We start from the raw sequence: 15,364 nt of genomic DNA, 5'->3' as shown, positions 1-15,364 counted from the left end.
GCCTCCAAACTATATTCATTTTTTTTAAGTATTTCTAAATTGCTTCAATATTACTGTTTATTCTTTTCTTTCCTTTCTTTCTTTTTTTTCAAATTTTATTTGGTTTGGGAGCCACACCCAGTTACTGGTTACTCAAGATTTACTCTGGGCTCTGTGATCAGAAATCACTCCTGGCAGGCTTGGAGAGCATATGGAATGGTGGGTATTGTACCCTGCTCAGCAGCGTGCAAGAGAAATATCCTACTCATTATGCTATTGTTTGCAGTCTCTACTGCTTTTTTTCTTTACAAGAATAATATATCTGGAAAATAACTTGTTTTTTTTAAATAATTAATTATATAAGCACCATTGTTAGAAAATTGTTCATGATTGAGTTTCAGACATATAATGTACAACGTGTTTCACTAATGAATATTCCCCTACACCAATGCCCCAGACCCCCCTGCAGATATTTTACTTTTTATAATCTCTTTTAACACTCTCTTTCTCTCTCCCCCTCATTTATCTCATTATATTTCTCTCCCTTTTTTGTCCTTTTAGACACTGTGGTTTGCACTATTGTTAATGAAATAATGGAGAAGTACCATTCTTTATTTTATTTATTTATTTATTTATTTATTTATTTATTTATTTATTTTGGTTTATGGTATTTGGGTCATGCCTGGCAGCACTCAGGGGTTACTCCTGGCTCTGTGAACAGAAGTCACTCCTGGAAGGCTCGGGAACAATATGGGATCCCGGGAATCCAACCAAGGTCCGTTCTGTGTTGGCCATATGCAAGGCAAAGATCCTACCCCATCACTGTGTTATCACTCTGGCCCCAGGGGTATCATTCTTAATGATTTTCTGGACCCTATCAGAGTACAGTCAAGATGCCCTTTTGACATTTCAGAACATGTTTTGTTTGTTTGCCAAAATAACTGCTAATGATAGCTCTATTTGCATTAGTTCAATATATTTTTTTCTGATGGTACTTCCCTGCCTTCAGCTTCCTTAGGTTATTTTAATTATTGGTTTTAAAAATCATTAGAATTTTAGTAACTGAGCTTATGAATATTGCATTAAAATTATAGTAGAAAGGCCTTGTGACCTCAGGAACTTCCTTAGACTGAATAAAAGATATTTATCTTCTTTAGGAAAGCTTATTGAGACATCTTTTTTTTAGTTAAGAAAATCATACTGTATTGTGTTCATTATAAGTAATTTGTTCATTTACCCATATTAGAAATAATCTTTCTATGACAAAATTAAATATAAAATATTAATATGTATTTTTACTTTTCAAATAATCATATTATCTGTCTTAATTATCAACTATGAAGATATTCAGAACCCCATTTTAGTAGGAGTCTACTATTTCTCTTAAGGAAAATGCTTTAGTGGTTTGTATCTAATGCTTCTTAGTTATGTTTTTGCATTTGAAGAAGAAATATTTTTTACTTTAAAAAATTATATATTGTGTTTTCTGCTGTAACAAAGTAGCACAAACTTAGTGTCTTTAAACAACAGCTATACTTTAATTTACAGTTTTGTAGGATAGAAGATAGGATGACATATCTGTTATCGCTATTAAAAACCTCAAAAGACTGAAATTAAGATGTTGACGAGGTTATGCTCTCATCTAAAAATTATGATTATTGCAAAGTTAATTTAGATTGTTGACCAAATTAGTTTGCTGAAATTTAAATTATTTATTTTATTGATATTTTTGGAGGCTACTCTCAGTTTTATTCAAACTACTCTTGACTCTGTGCTCTAGAATTACTTACCCCCACTAATGTTTGGGAGGTCATGTAAGATTCAATTTGACGACATGTAAGGCAAGTGTGACTATTATAAATTATTGTTTTTATGACTATTATTAAGTGTATTGTTCTGCATTAAATATATTAATTTTGGTTAACTGTGTAACTAGAATCAGTGTCAATGACATGCAATGTTACTGCTTAGAAGATGGAGTAAGGGTCCTTAAGGAAATTTTGTAATCTCTAAAAGATGGAAAAGACAAGAAAATAAATTATCCCTTAGAAAACTCTGAAACTAAAAAAAAAAAAAGAAAAAAAAAAAAAAGAAAACTCTGAAACTGTCAAAGTCCTCTGGTTTTTAATTTCTCTAAAGTAATAACTATTTCAAGTTTTGAAATAGAAATTGAAAATCTGTTTTAGAACTGTTAAGCTAAAAAAGCTGTGATATTTGTTAAGTATTAAAAGTAACTTTCTATAGCATCTAACCAAGGAATTTAACATAAATTTATCTTAGAAAACTAAAAAGACAAAGTCAAATTTTAATTTTTGCTATAAAAATTTAAGATAAATATATGAGCCACCTTTGAAAACTAATATTAGGAAAAATATTATAAAACTATAAAGTCCACTATACATTTAAATATAAATGATATCTAACTTGTATCAACGCTTTAAAACTTGAATTAAGCCTCCTTTCCATCTTTCCATTCAAGGGTCAGAAATCTTCCACATTCCTAATGTTTTTCTATTGAGTATGGATAAAATGATACCAGGCTCCCAGGACTAAAGAGACTATCTTATCGAACTCTTTACTTCATTGAATATTCATAAGTACTAAGTATGAGTCTTATAAATTGGTCTAATTGGGGATAGGATACTTCTTCCACCTTCATTTTATAAACAAAGTACTCTCAAAAGGAAGGTGCTTGCATACAATTATTTATGTGTACTAATTCATATATTTAGTTCTTTCAATTTGATAATTCATATGGCCTTAAATTTAGTATAACTTTTTATACTCATTTGATGAATTATTCAATTAAAATGTGCAAGCACAAAATAAGCATGTATTAAATCATTTTCTTATTATAATTAAACTGTATCCAATGATTTCAGTGAGCAAAATACAAAAAATAGGGGCTGGAGAGATAGCATGGAGGTAGGACATTTGTCTTGCATGTCGAAGGACAGTGGTTCAAATCCTGGCATCCCATATGGTCCCCAGAGTCTGCCAGGAGTGATTTCTGAGAGTAGAGCCAAGAGTAACTCTTGAGCACTGCCGGATATGACCCAAAAACCAACCAACCAACCAAACAAATAAATAGTAAAAATAAAAAATAAATCTATGGATATTTTATTTTATTTCATTTGATTTTGGTTTTTGGTTTTGGGGACACACTCAGTGACGCTCAGAGGTTACTCCTGGCTTTGCGCTCAGAAATTGCTCCTGGCTTGGAGGACCATATGGGACACCAAGGATCTAATCAAGGTCCATCCAGGATCAGCCACGTGCAAGGCAAAGGTCCTATGGCTGCACTATTTCTTCGGCCCCACGGACTTTTTTTTTAAATAAAATATTTGGATCAGAGGGGTTTTACAGATGGTAGAGTGGTTGACTTGATGGAGCCATAATAGATTTATTTTCTGGCATCTCATAAATTCCTACAAGCATACCAGGAGTAATTTCTGAGAATAGAGACACAATGAACACTGGGTGTAGCCCAAAAGTCAAAATAAAACTAACAAAATCAAAAAATTCATTGCATTCCTATTTAGCTATAATTAAAATCTCCATATTTTAATAACATAAAAAAGATAGAATGAAAGCAATCCAGTATCTATATTATCTTTAAAATAGTGTGTTAAAGTTAGATTATTATAACTTTAATCATCAAAAATCCTTGTAATGAGTAGTTTATATGTTTTAGCTTATTGTTTGTTTGTTTGTTTGTTTGTTTTTGTTTTTGGGCCACACCCAGCGGTGCTAAGAGGTTACTCCTGGCTGTCTGCTCAGAAATAGCTCCTGGCAGGCTCGGGGGACCATATGGGACACCGGGATTCGAACCAACCACCTTTGGTCCTGGATCGGATGCTTGCAAGGCAAACGCCGCTGAGCTATCTCTCCGGGCCCTGTTTTAGCTTATTGAAATCACAGTTCTAAAGGGTAAATGATCCCCAATGGAATGTTTTCCTTTAGTACTTACATAAGAACATTAATGTTAAATACTAGAATGTTGTGCCAGATAATTTGCCTTACATATGTGAGGAAATGGGTCAAATCCTATCTTTTTCCCCCAGCACATACCATGATGATTCACTTTGCAGGGATACTTAATATTGACCCTGAACTCTAATAAATAATGTGTTTGAGCAGTAAATCAATATCAATATTTACTTCCTTTATTTTATCACATAAACACCTCTACACTAGCTTAATTCAAAAACTTTATCAAGAAATACTTAAGTGAATTCATTAAAGCTTATGAACAATTCAACATATATTTTTAAATTTCTGTTTATTAGTCAAATTATTTTTCTCAACTTTATATATAAAGTGAATTTAGAAAATATGTCATCTATCTATTATCTATAATTAATAGCTAAAGATAAATAGCTATATTGTTCTATTCTATAAAATTCTTAATAAGGATTTTAGACAATGTTTCATATATGTTATTCTAGATACTATATTTTTATTAAAATTATTTAATTCTAGTAAGCAGTTACCTAGATACGTTTTAGAGTGCAGATTTTAAGAATTGTAGCATGAATCTGTTTAAATTTTTAAAAATTGACATTCAAGACTTATTTAAGACATAAGACAAATTTTAAAAGACACATGGAGTTTATCAAGTTGACTTTTAAAATAATAAATATATAGTTACTTAAAAATGATTCAAATTTATATTGATCAGTATGAAGCACAAATGTATATTTGAATATATCTCTTGATCAATCTATATCTTTATATTATCTTGAGAAAAGATAGAGGTAAGTTGTGAAATTTAATGAAAGTACACTGTCATACTAGACAATGACTTTTTGTATTAATAGTTTATCATGAGGCCATTATGTAATTCAAGCAACTTTAACATTTATCTTGTTTAATATCATTAGATTGTCTGCCAAGAACACAATATTAGCCAGTTGAATTACAGCTGCTTTGTTTTTCTGCCACTTTCTTCTTGAGAAAAATGAATGTGACACACGTGTTTTCACATCCTAATTTATATTCTGCCTTAGGAAGATTATATATTGCAATAGTAGTAAATCGTGACTATTCGGTTTTGTATTTTATCAGGAGCAACGACCATAGAAAAATATGATCTCAGGACAAATTTGTGGATCCAGGCAGGAATGATGAATGGCAGGAGATTACAGTTTGGTGTGGCTGTTATTGATGAAAAACTCTTTGTCATTGGAGGTAGAGATGGCTTAAAGACTTTGAACACTGTTGAATGTTACAATCCTAAAACCAAGACCTGGACTGTCTTACCACCGATGTCAACACATAGACATGGTTTAGGTAAGTTCTCTTTGTTTTTTATCATTTTTAGAAATGTTTAAAAATAACTGTATATTGACTGAAAATTGTATGTTAAATTAATGGGATTGCTCTAAATTATCATGGATTTTTTATAAAAATATGGTTTTGTAATGGTGCATGTTTTAAATAATACACATTTTTGACAATAAATAATACTGTCAAAATGTAAATGTTACAAAGATTATTATACACAAGTTATCCTAACTGTTTTCACTACACAATATTTATATAATATGTTTAAAATAAAAAGGCAGAGCTCATAAGGAGACCAGAGTAATGCAGCTTAGAGGAATAAAGCTTTTATGTGTGTCAAAAACAATTGAGGCTATTTACTTACATGTTACTGATAAACAAGTCAAGAATGTATTTGTGCTTAACAAATTGATCTTGAAGATTGGTAAAATCTTGATAAAGCCTTGGTAATACAATTAGGGTACTGAAGAATGACACTAACTTGTTCTAAGGGTCAATATAAGGGGCTTATTTGATCTCTTCTCTAGAGTAATATATATATATATATATTATATATAATTTTGGTTTAATTAGGAAGATTTGAGTATGAAGCACAAATCTACTATTTATGGATGATTTGGGGAAAGCACTTCAACTAGAAGCCTAGTTTTCTTATTTGTCACCATCTTATGGCTTTACATAGGTGAGAATAGAATACTAAGCACAAACATGAAATTGATTTATAAATTATAAAATTCTGTAGAAATATCTGAAGAGTCAAATTTAATATGGCTATTTGATCTTTAATTTCATTTCATATCATGGAATTTTGAGTGGTGCAAATTACATTTTTTAAGAAATATGCCAAACAATTGACAATGCTCTTTTCAAATATTTATATTACAATCATTAAATAGCTGCTAGGGTTTAATGGAAAATACATTGCTTTAGACAATTCTGACAAGCAAGATTATAAATAATTTAAAAATATTTATAAATGAAAAGGCGAATTTAATAACTAAAGTACTGCTTTCTTCATATCTGCCTATTCTGCTATCAATATAAGTGGAAAGGAAAAAAACATATGCGTTTATGCTGAACAAAATAAATTATCTTTTTAACCAGATTTACCTCACTTTAGTTTGCTCCTTTTTAAATTAAAAAATAATACATGTATGTGGGGTTTTTAAATTTCTATTTTTAATTGTTGTTAAAAAATCGTGGTTTAAAAAGCTATTTATAATCGGTTTTAGGCATATAATTTTTGAACACCAATCTCTACCCCAGTATCAACTTTCATCCCCATTATTTCCATATTCTATCATATAACATTGAGTAATATATTTAAATTATAATGTTTTGTTTTAATTGGAATTATAAAAAGTATTTAAATAGCAAGATTTATAACAGTATTTATTTATTTGGACAGATTTTATTTTAGGGATACACCCAATGTGAGCAAAGGGCTTAATCCTGGCTCTATGCTCAGAGATCATTTCTGGCAGTGCTTAGGGGACCATATTTTTGGGTGCTGGGGTTTAGACCCAGGGTCACAACATGTAAGGCAAATGTCAACCAGCTGTACTAACTCTCTGACCATACATATGCCAACAAAATTTTCCCCCACCCCCATGAAAACAAAATTTAATATAAAATATATAAAGAAAATTATTTTCCAGATAATACCCGATGATATTAAATGCCAATCGTATATTACTTTTGTTTTTTAAGTGTATATTTGGTATTTTTAGTTTCTTACTATGCTGTATAATATTGTCATTACTAATCAATTTAACACATGTTCCTAATAAATACACTTATTTCAATTATGTTTCTTCCTTTTACATTAGTTTTATCTTTTTTATTCAGATATGTTAAAGATTAATTATGTGAATCATTTTTGTATCAAAAGAACACTAAATATTTTTACCTTGGATGCAGGATGAGTGTTTTAATTTCATTTTTTTTTGTTTTTTTTGGGGGGGTCACACCCGGCAGTGTTCAGGGGTCACTCCTGGCTCTACACTCAGAAATCGCTCCTGGCAGGCTCAGGGGACCATATAGGATGCTAGGATTTGAACCACCGACCTTCCACATAGAAGGCAAATGCCTTACCTCCATGCTATCTCTCTGGCCTCCCTTTTTAAAAAAACATTTTTAGTGTTTTAATTTCAGAATTAAAACATGAGTATTAAAAAGTAAAATGTTTTTTTTTGGGGGGGGTTTTGTTTGTTTTTTTCCTTTTGGTTTTTGGGTCACACCCTGCAGTGCTCAGGGGTTGTTCCTGGCTCTATGCTCAGAAATTACTCCTGGCAGGCTCAGGGGGCCATATGGAATGCCAGGATTCAAACCACAGTCCTTCTGCATGCAAGGCAAATACCCTATTGTCATGCTATCTCTCCAGCACCTAAAAAGTAACATGTTACTAGGTGCCATCCTAGGTTCAGTGCAAAGACCAAGGTCACCAACCACAGAAGATGGACTAAAACGACACTGAGGTAACAGAACCTCTAGAACCACAAAGGCTGACTTCACCATAAGTCCTACCTCAGGATCTGTGCAGATACTGAGACCTCTAAACACAGAGCTCTGAGTGTATCACCCTGGACAGAACAGAAGTCTTCCACACACCAAAAAACACCACCGGGAGAATAAATGATCCTGAGCAAAGTCTAGAGCTGATCCCATGACAGTATACTCCAAGGACGGAGAAACCCCATATTTCTTAGGCCATGTGAATTCCTTTTCGAATGACCCCAATATTTACTGTGCCAGGGCAGGAGGGGAAAAAACAAAAATGCAAAAAGCACAAAACCTTGGTATTTTTTATATATATATCTTTTACCTTCATTTATTATTGTTATTATAATTTTTATTTACCTATCTATTTTGGTCGATTTCTCTGTTTGGGTGTGATTATTGAAATCGTTGTCCCCAATTATACTTATTTTTTTTCTATTCTTTTCTTTTCCTTCGTTATGTGCTATGCCATGTTTCTTATTTCAAGACCATGGCGGGCTTTTGGTTTGTTTGTTTGTTTTTGTTTTGTCTTTTGTTTGTTTGTTTTGCTTTGTTTTTCGTCTGTTTTTTGTGGTGCTTATCGATATAGCTGGAGTCCTCACTGGATAATTGACACTTTTTTTGGTACTGGTGGAGTGTTTCACCTTCTTTCTCTCCTTCATCTCCCAAATTGATGATGAGAGCCTCTAGAAGGATTCCACCCATTTTGGGAGTATTAGACTCCTACCCCAGTTTATTTATCTCCTCCTTTTCAGGAAAAACCACGCAACTTGAACTAGCTAGTCCTGCCTACAGTTTGAGGGGGAGATAAGGGAGGCATCAAGACCAAACAGGTGCAAGACTACTAAGTAGTGGGTTGGATACAGAGGGGACCACATATTCTAGCCGCCCTGGGGGTGAGGGAAGAGGAAATGGGAGGTAGGACAAAAACGGAGGGGTAGGGAGGGCAATTTGGGGATGGGAATCCCCCCCTGATTTTATGTAAATATGTACCTAAAATGTTATTGTCAACAATATGTAAGACACTATGATCAAAATAAAAATTATATTAAAAAAAAAAGTAACATGTTTGATGAAAACTGTCACCTCATACTTTTTAATACTGAAATTCTACTACACAGGCTGCTTGACTATATAGGAATTGTGAAATAAGATATCTTGAACAGTGAATTGTGGAATAGGATATCCTGAACAGTGTCTTAGTAAATTTTGATCATTAAACAGTCATTGTAAATAAGACAATAGGATGGCATACGAGGAAGGATCAGATTTATAACAGAATGCATTACCACAAAGTTTTGTGACCCATTAGCTATTCTAATATAGGTCTCTTGTCTTGCCTAAACTTCTAATTATTTTTGATAATTATTATTTTTGATAATTTTGATAAATAATTATTTTTGATTTGCTTAACATTTGTTATTATGTAGATTACTTCTCCAACCAGTTGTATATTTGAGTTTTTCATAATAATTAAATAATTTCTTGTTTTGATATCTCAATTTCATTTTCTCTTTTACACATCACTATCTCTATTTGTTAATATGTTATTAATATTTGTTTCCCTCTTTTTTTGATTTCACAAATTGGGATTTATTTTATATCTGGTGCCTGAACTCTTAATGTTATTAATATTCTCTATATTTAAAACTGTTCATTAGAATAATATCAAATTCTAGCTTTTCTATTTGTGGTAGATAAACAGATTCCAGCTCCATGTCTTTTTATTTCTCATTTTATAGCACATTTTAATTTTCTCTAAATATGTTTTAAAAAGCTGTGGCCACTGAAATACTTATGTTGTAACTGTATGATCATATGTGCATATCAGACTTAGCTTTTTATATAAAAAGCTAAGTCATATGTCATTTCTTGTATCCTTCTAAAATATTCATGATATAATGGGGACATTACACTGGTTATGGAGACTTATCTCTTAAAGCTTGTTTTGCCCACCATAAAATGTAGCCCTCAGCAATACAAAATTTACCCGTTTTGCAGAAAAATCCCCTTAAATATTTTTCTCTTATCTGTGGAACCCCAATCACTGGTCTATATAATCTGAGACAGAAAAGAAATTTCTAGGCCAGCAAGTCTTTTTTGCACCCAAGCAGCGCTCTGATGATTTCCTGGTGTTATCCAAGCAATTATGGCAAACCGCAAAAGCAAGGCTGTTCCATTGCCTAGTGGTATATTAAATCTAGCAACTTTTCTAAAAAGAACAAAAATAAAGTAGTGAAATAATAATGAATATTTTTTCCAACATATTCCCTCACAGGAATTTAAATTTTTGTCTCATATAGTATGTCACATCTAACATCTGTTCCTCTAATTATTTTTTAAAATGTTTGTTTTTTTAATTATACACCATAACACTCCATTCATTGTAACAGCTATCATTGGGGTAAATGTGCAATAATAGCCACTTCTATTTGTTCAATAAAAGAAATGTCCTATTTAATAAGTGTCTATTCTGAGTATGCAGGAATTATATATTTGACTATGTAGTATGTATCATATAAGTGACAAGGAACTAGATACTATGGCAGGGATGGCGAACACGCGGCTCTCAAGCCTCATGCGGCTCCCGGCCAAAATGAATGCTGCTCTTTGCCTCATATCATGATTTTGTATACTGTGGCTCTTTGCCAAGTTTAGATTTTGTTCTGCTGCTTCTGAGAAGATATCTCTTAGTGCGGAGTTCCGCCCCCAGGCTGTGTCATCCCATCTCCCATTCCTCAGGAACAACTGCACGGGTTAGCGAGCGGGGGACCCGAGTGGCACATGTTGGGTCACATCTTACTGTTCGTTCTCAGTGTGGAGGAGTGGAGGACGCAGCACACCCTCACCCTCTCTGCAGGATTTTGACCCTCACTCAAAATGGCAAAATGCAATATGTGTTTAATATATTATTGTTAAAATTATATGCTTTTGTGTGTTTGTCTGCTTTGGCAGGTCACTGCGTGATGTGGCTCTGACTCTCATAGTTTAAAATTTTGGCTCTCTGTGTCGAACTTGTTCGCCACCCCTGTATTATGGTATTTTTAAAGTATAAGATAAAAAGTAGAAATATTTTCATTTTAAATAAAAAAAAAACATGTTATGAGTAGTTATGTGTGGGTGTCCCCTCTCCCAATGTCTTATTTATACCACCTGAATGATCAGAACCACTAACACCTGGATTAGGTGGGAAGAGGAGTCTGATTGAGAGAAGAGAGGTGATAAGTAGGAGACTTAGAGAAGAATCAGAATCAGCAGAGAGAATCAACAAGGAGAATCAGCAAAGGGGAATTAGTCTTCTATGAAGCTTGAAGAGCACCTGAAAGGGAGACAGGCAGAGAGAGCCAGAGAAGCAGCAGAGAAGTAGCTGCTAGGAAAAGGCTTAGCATAGAAGCCATGTGAGGAAATGTACATGACAGTTAGGACCATAAATTAGGACCAAATGAAGCTAGGTTACTCCTGGACATTCATCTGACTGCTTTTTTAATTTCTCTGCCATCAATATGCAACCTTCAGACTCATCAGGCCATAGGGGCTGCAGGAGCCTGGCCCAGCCAGTCGAGAAAGGCCAAACGCACATCAACTCTAGGACTCGAATTTATATTAAAACAAGAACTGGCACCTGACTCTAGACTGATTTGAACCCTGGATCCAAAAGGAAGACTGCAATGATGGTGTGTGACTTGACTTTTTGGTTTATCGTCACCATGATAGCCCACTCAAGCTGGATTGAATGTGCTGTGACTTCCACTGGAACATCGGTGAACATGGCTCTTGTTCTGAATGACTTCATGTTGCTCTGGTCATTCTACCTAAATTTTTTACTTTGGTCTGTACATGCCAGGCTCTCTAAAGATTCTCCTGCACACATACTACAAAAGGGGAAGTGTGCCTTCCCTGTGGTTATGTGTTCTCAATCTAAGAATCTTCCGAGAATTGATAATTTATTGTTTACCACTGACACTAAACTAGAGAAACTCCCATCTCCCAAGCATAATAAGCCAGCTACTGTCTTTGCAGACTCAGAGTCTGAAAACAGCTCAACCAAAAATATCTCCTTGCCCCAAGCACTGAATCAGGTAGACAAACCAATGCTGGTAATCCAGTGCTGGGCACTTAAATGTTTTTTTTTGTTTTTTTTTTTTTTTTGGTTTTTTTTTTTGGGCCACACCCAGTAACGCTCAGGGGTTACTCCTGGCTATGTGCTCAGAAGTTGCTCCTGGCTTGGGGGACCATATGGGACACCGGGGGATCGAACCGCGGTCCGTCCAAGGTTAGCGCAGGCAAGGCAGGCACCTTACCTTTAGCGCCACCGCCCGGCCCCAGCACTTAAATGTTTAATGTCCAAAATGCTTATGAATTTATCAACAGAAATGACACCAAAGAAAATGTCTTTGTTCACTGGAGAGCTATTAAGAGAAACAATCTCAGGAAGTTTCAGTGTAGCATTGGATGTGGGGAGACTGAAGTTTGATGTTGTGAATGGAAAGAAGGGATCAAAATCTGCTAATGTAACTGGACCTGGTGGAATGTCAGTGAAAGGTAGCAGATATGCTCCCAACCAACATAGGTTCTGTCAATTCATCCCCCAGCCTCACTCATCTGGTCCACCACCTATGGTGACATAGGCCCACTCAGGTAAGACAGAAACAAGAAGTGAAGGGGAAAATGTTAAGACTCTGGACAGCATCCCAGACACCACATTCTACCATATTCCTTATACCAGAGGTGCCTTTTGCAAGGACTTTGGACCCCTAACTACAGCAGCTCATCAAGGAGACTCCATCAGCCTAAATCAGAAGGTGAAAATTGAGAAGATGTAGGATCTAAGACCAGCTGAAGACCAACAAAGGAGAAATTTCTTTCAGAAATTCTGCACCTGGGTTACCTCCAAAATTTTAACTTTCTCTTAGGCTAATCTCTTGATCCTATTTTGGCTCCCTGTTTGGGTGCCAACTGTTAGTGGAGCATCTGTTAGTGGAGACTATGGCTTGAAAATGAAGGTCCAGTGAGATTCAGGTCTGGAAGCAAATGTTGACACAGAAACCAATCCACACAGTGAAGAGGTACAGAACAGGTTTTGTGACACTCCCACCAAATAAAAGCCTTGCATTAAGGAAATGATGCATCTCTAACAAATTAAACTACTTAAGATGACAGACTTTTCAATAACTAAGAGATTTTATTTCGGCATTTATGTCTTTAAAAACATAATTCTATACATTATGCGTTTTATTTACCATGTTTTACCACATTTAATAATGTAAAAAAAATTTACTGGCATTACTTGAATGTACCAATGCTTTCATTTAAGCCTTCTTATGATATATTGATAAAACGTAATTACATCACTTTTTATCATGGATTTTCTATATGCCAAGAACCATGTTTTCTGTTAATTACATGGTAGAGGCTGTTTTGTCATTTTTGTTTTGAGTTGCTTAGTTTCAATTAAGATCAAATTCATATGCCATAAAATTAAGATTTGCAGTGTAGATATGACTGCTTTTGAATTGTATAGTCATAAATACTATACTTAAAGACATTTTATAACTCATAGCAACAACTAATTTCCTACTGAGGGAATACTGTTGGCTCTAAACTCAAGGAAGTCTCCTGATGAGGTTTGGGGATATATGTTGTAGCAGAGATCAAACTGATCAGCTGTATGTAAAGCAAGCACACTGCTGGCTATAATAGCCCCTTGACTTCATTTTTATCTAACTTTGTACTATTGTTTGTGGACAACAATTGCTGGAATCATTCCTGTCAAAGTTAGGGACCATACGGGGTGACAGGAAGAGAACCCAGGTTAGACTCATATAAGGCCAAAATGTTTATCTCTGAACTATCTGTACCTCAAATATTTTGTCATTCTTAATAAGAAGGTTAGACTTAATTTGAGATCATCCTCAATTTGCATTTTAATAGATATATAGTTCTATGTAAACACTGGTTTAGGTATACCACATGCATTTTGAATTTTTGTTTTCATTCATGTTAAAGTTCTTTTTAAGTCTCTTTAATCTCCTATGACCTATTACTAAGAAATTGTGTTATTTAACATATTTATCATCATTGTCATATATATTACATTTTGACATACGTATTTATCAACAGTTCAAACATGTTTTCTTATGATTTTGAATTTTATATAAGATAGAAAAAATTTAAAACAATACTTATACTTTTAGACTACCTTTAGCACCATCCTCTTTAATTTGAATTATATATGTATATAACCTAGCACTTTCAATTAAACATACTCTTGATTCAAATTCTATCATTATTTATTTATTCTAAGAATGTATTCACATATATTTTTTGCATGCTATAGAATTCTTAACAGAATTTTTCTTTGAACATATTAAATATGCTACCCCACTGTCTTCTGACCTTTTCTGGAGTTAATGAGGAAAAATAATTTTACTCATAACGAGAATCCTGTGCAAGTGATAAGTTGCTATTCTCTTGCTACTTTCAAGATTCTCTCTTGCAGCCAGAGAGACATTACAGGAGTTAAGCTCATTTCATTCACTGGACCTGTCCAGGTTAGATATTTGGCACCAGACAGTTCCCTAAACTTCATTAGATTCTGCCTTGGAGTCCCACTACCATGACTAGGGTGGCCCAAAATTCTTGGTAGCACAGATACCTTGAGTTTATTTTTGTTTAATCCTACTAGCAGGCTTTGTTTTAAATTTCACTCCCTGGCTCCAATTTCATCTGATGCCTAATAACATTGAATTGCACATTGAAGTATTGAAAAAAGTCCTAAAATGTTTAATGGACTACCTAGAAAAATCAATGGTGTTCTTTATTTTTCCCTTTTAAATATACTAGGCGAAATTTACTAGGAAATACTTTCTAAATGCTCAATCAAAACTACCTAGAAATAAAGGCCCAGGTAAAGAATGAAACATGAAGGTAAAACCATCCAGAGTGGTCTGCATTTGTGTTGGGTCCAGACCTGCTTTGTGTTCTTTCCTTCAGGTCTGAATTTTTGTTCTGTTTCATTTTAATTTTTTTATTGTTGTTCTTGTTTATTGCCCACAAATAATTATGGTTCAGGCTTACTCCTGGCTTTTTGTTCAGGGATCATATTTGATGGGGTACTATATGTAGCACCGCTGTATACAAGGGTGCTTTCCTTTGTACTATTTTATTATCTCTCAACCTTTCTTGACACAGCTAGAATTCTGTCTCTATCACATAAAATTGTGAATTTTATTGCCCTAGAAATGAAATCTTCTGCAACCTTTGCTAAAGCATAGACAAAGACAAAGCCAAAATAAAATTTTGCTTTGCTTAATTAGCTTGCTCCTCCTCAAAGATTTCCAGAGTCAAATCCCAGATTATCACCAGGGTCCTCTTGATGTGACAACAGTGAATCCTAAATTTTGAGCCAGGAGTAAGGCCCAATAACCTTCAGAGGTGGTCCAAAAACATTAAACATACACTGTCTTCTATGTGAAGTCTGCTGACTTAAAAATTATTCTAATTATGGTCAAGTCTGAATAATCACATAAATTTCTAATCAGTCTAAAATGCTCCATGTAAAATAATTCTAAATTCAACAGTCTAAATTAACCGTGACTTT

At 33.9% G+C, this 15,364-nt stretch overlaps 1 protein-coding gene across 1 annotated transcript in view; it reads left to right on the top strand.

Moving 5' to 3' along the window:
• Nucleotides 1-15,364, top strand: part of KLHL1 (kelch like family member 1) — a 317,531-nt gene that overhangs the window by 248,605 nt on the left and 53,562 nt on the right. Inside the window, exon 7 of the mRNA XM_049779031.1 lies at nt 5,047-5,271. Coding sequence (XP_049634988.1) covers nt 5,047-5,271 — 225 coding nt within the window. The remainder of the gene's footprint in view (nt 1-5,046; nt 5,272-15,364) is intronic.

The sequence above is a fragment of the Suncus etruscus genome, chromosome 8 (assembly GCF_024139225.1).
Source record: "Suncus etruscus isolate mSunEtr1 chromosome 8, mSunEtr1.pri.cur, whole genome shotgun sequence".
In the NCBI taxonomy this organism is placed as follows: Eukaryota; Metazoa; Chordata; class Mammalia; order Eulipotyphla; family Soricidae; genus Suncus; species Suncus etruscus.
This window is presented reverse-complemented; position numbering and strand designations above follow the sequence as displayed.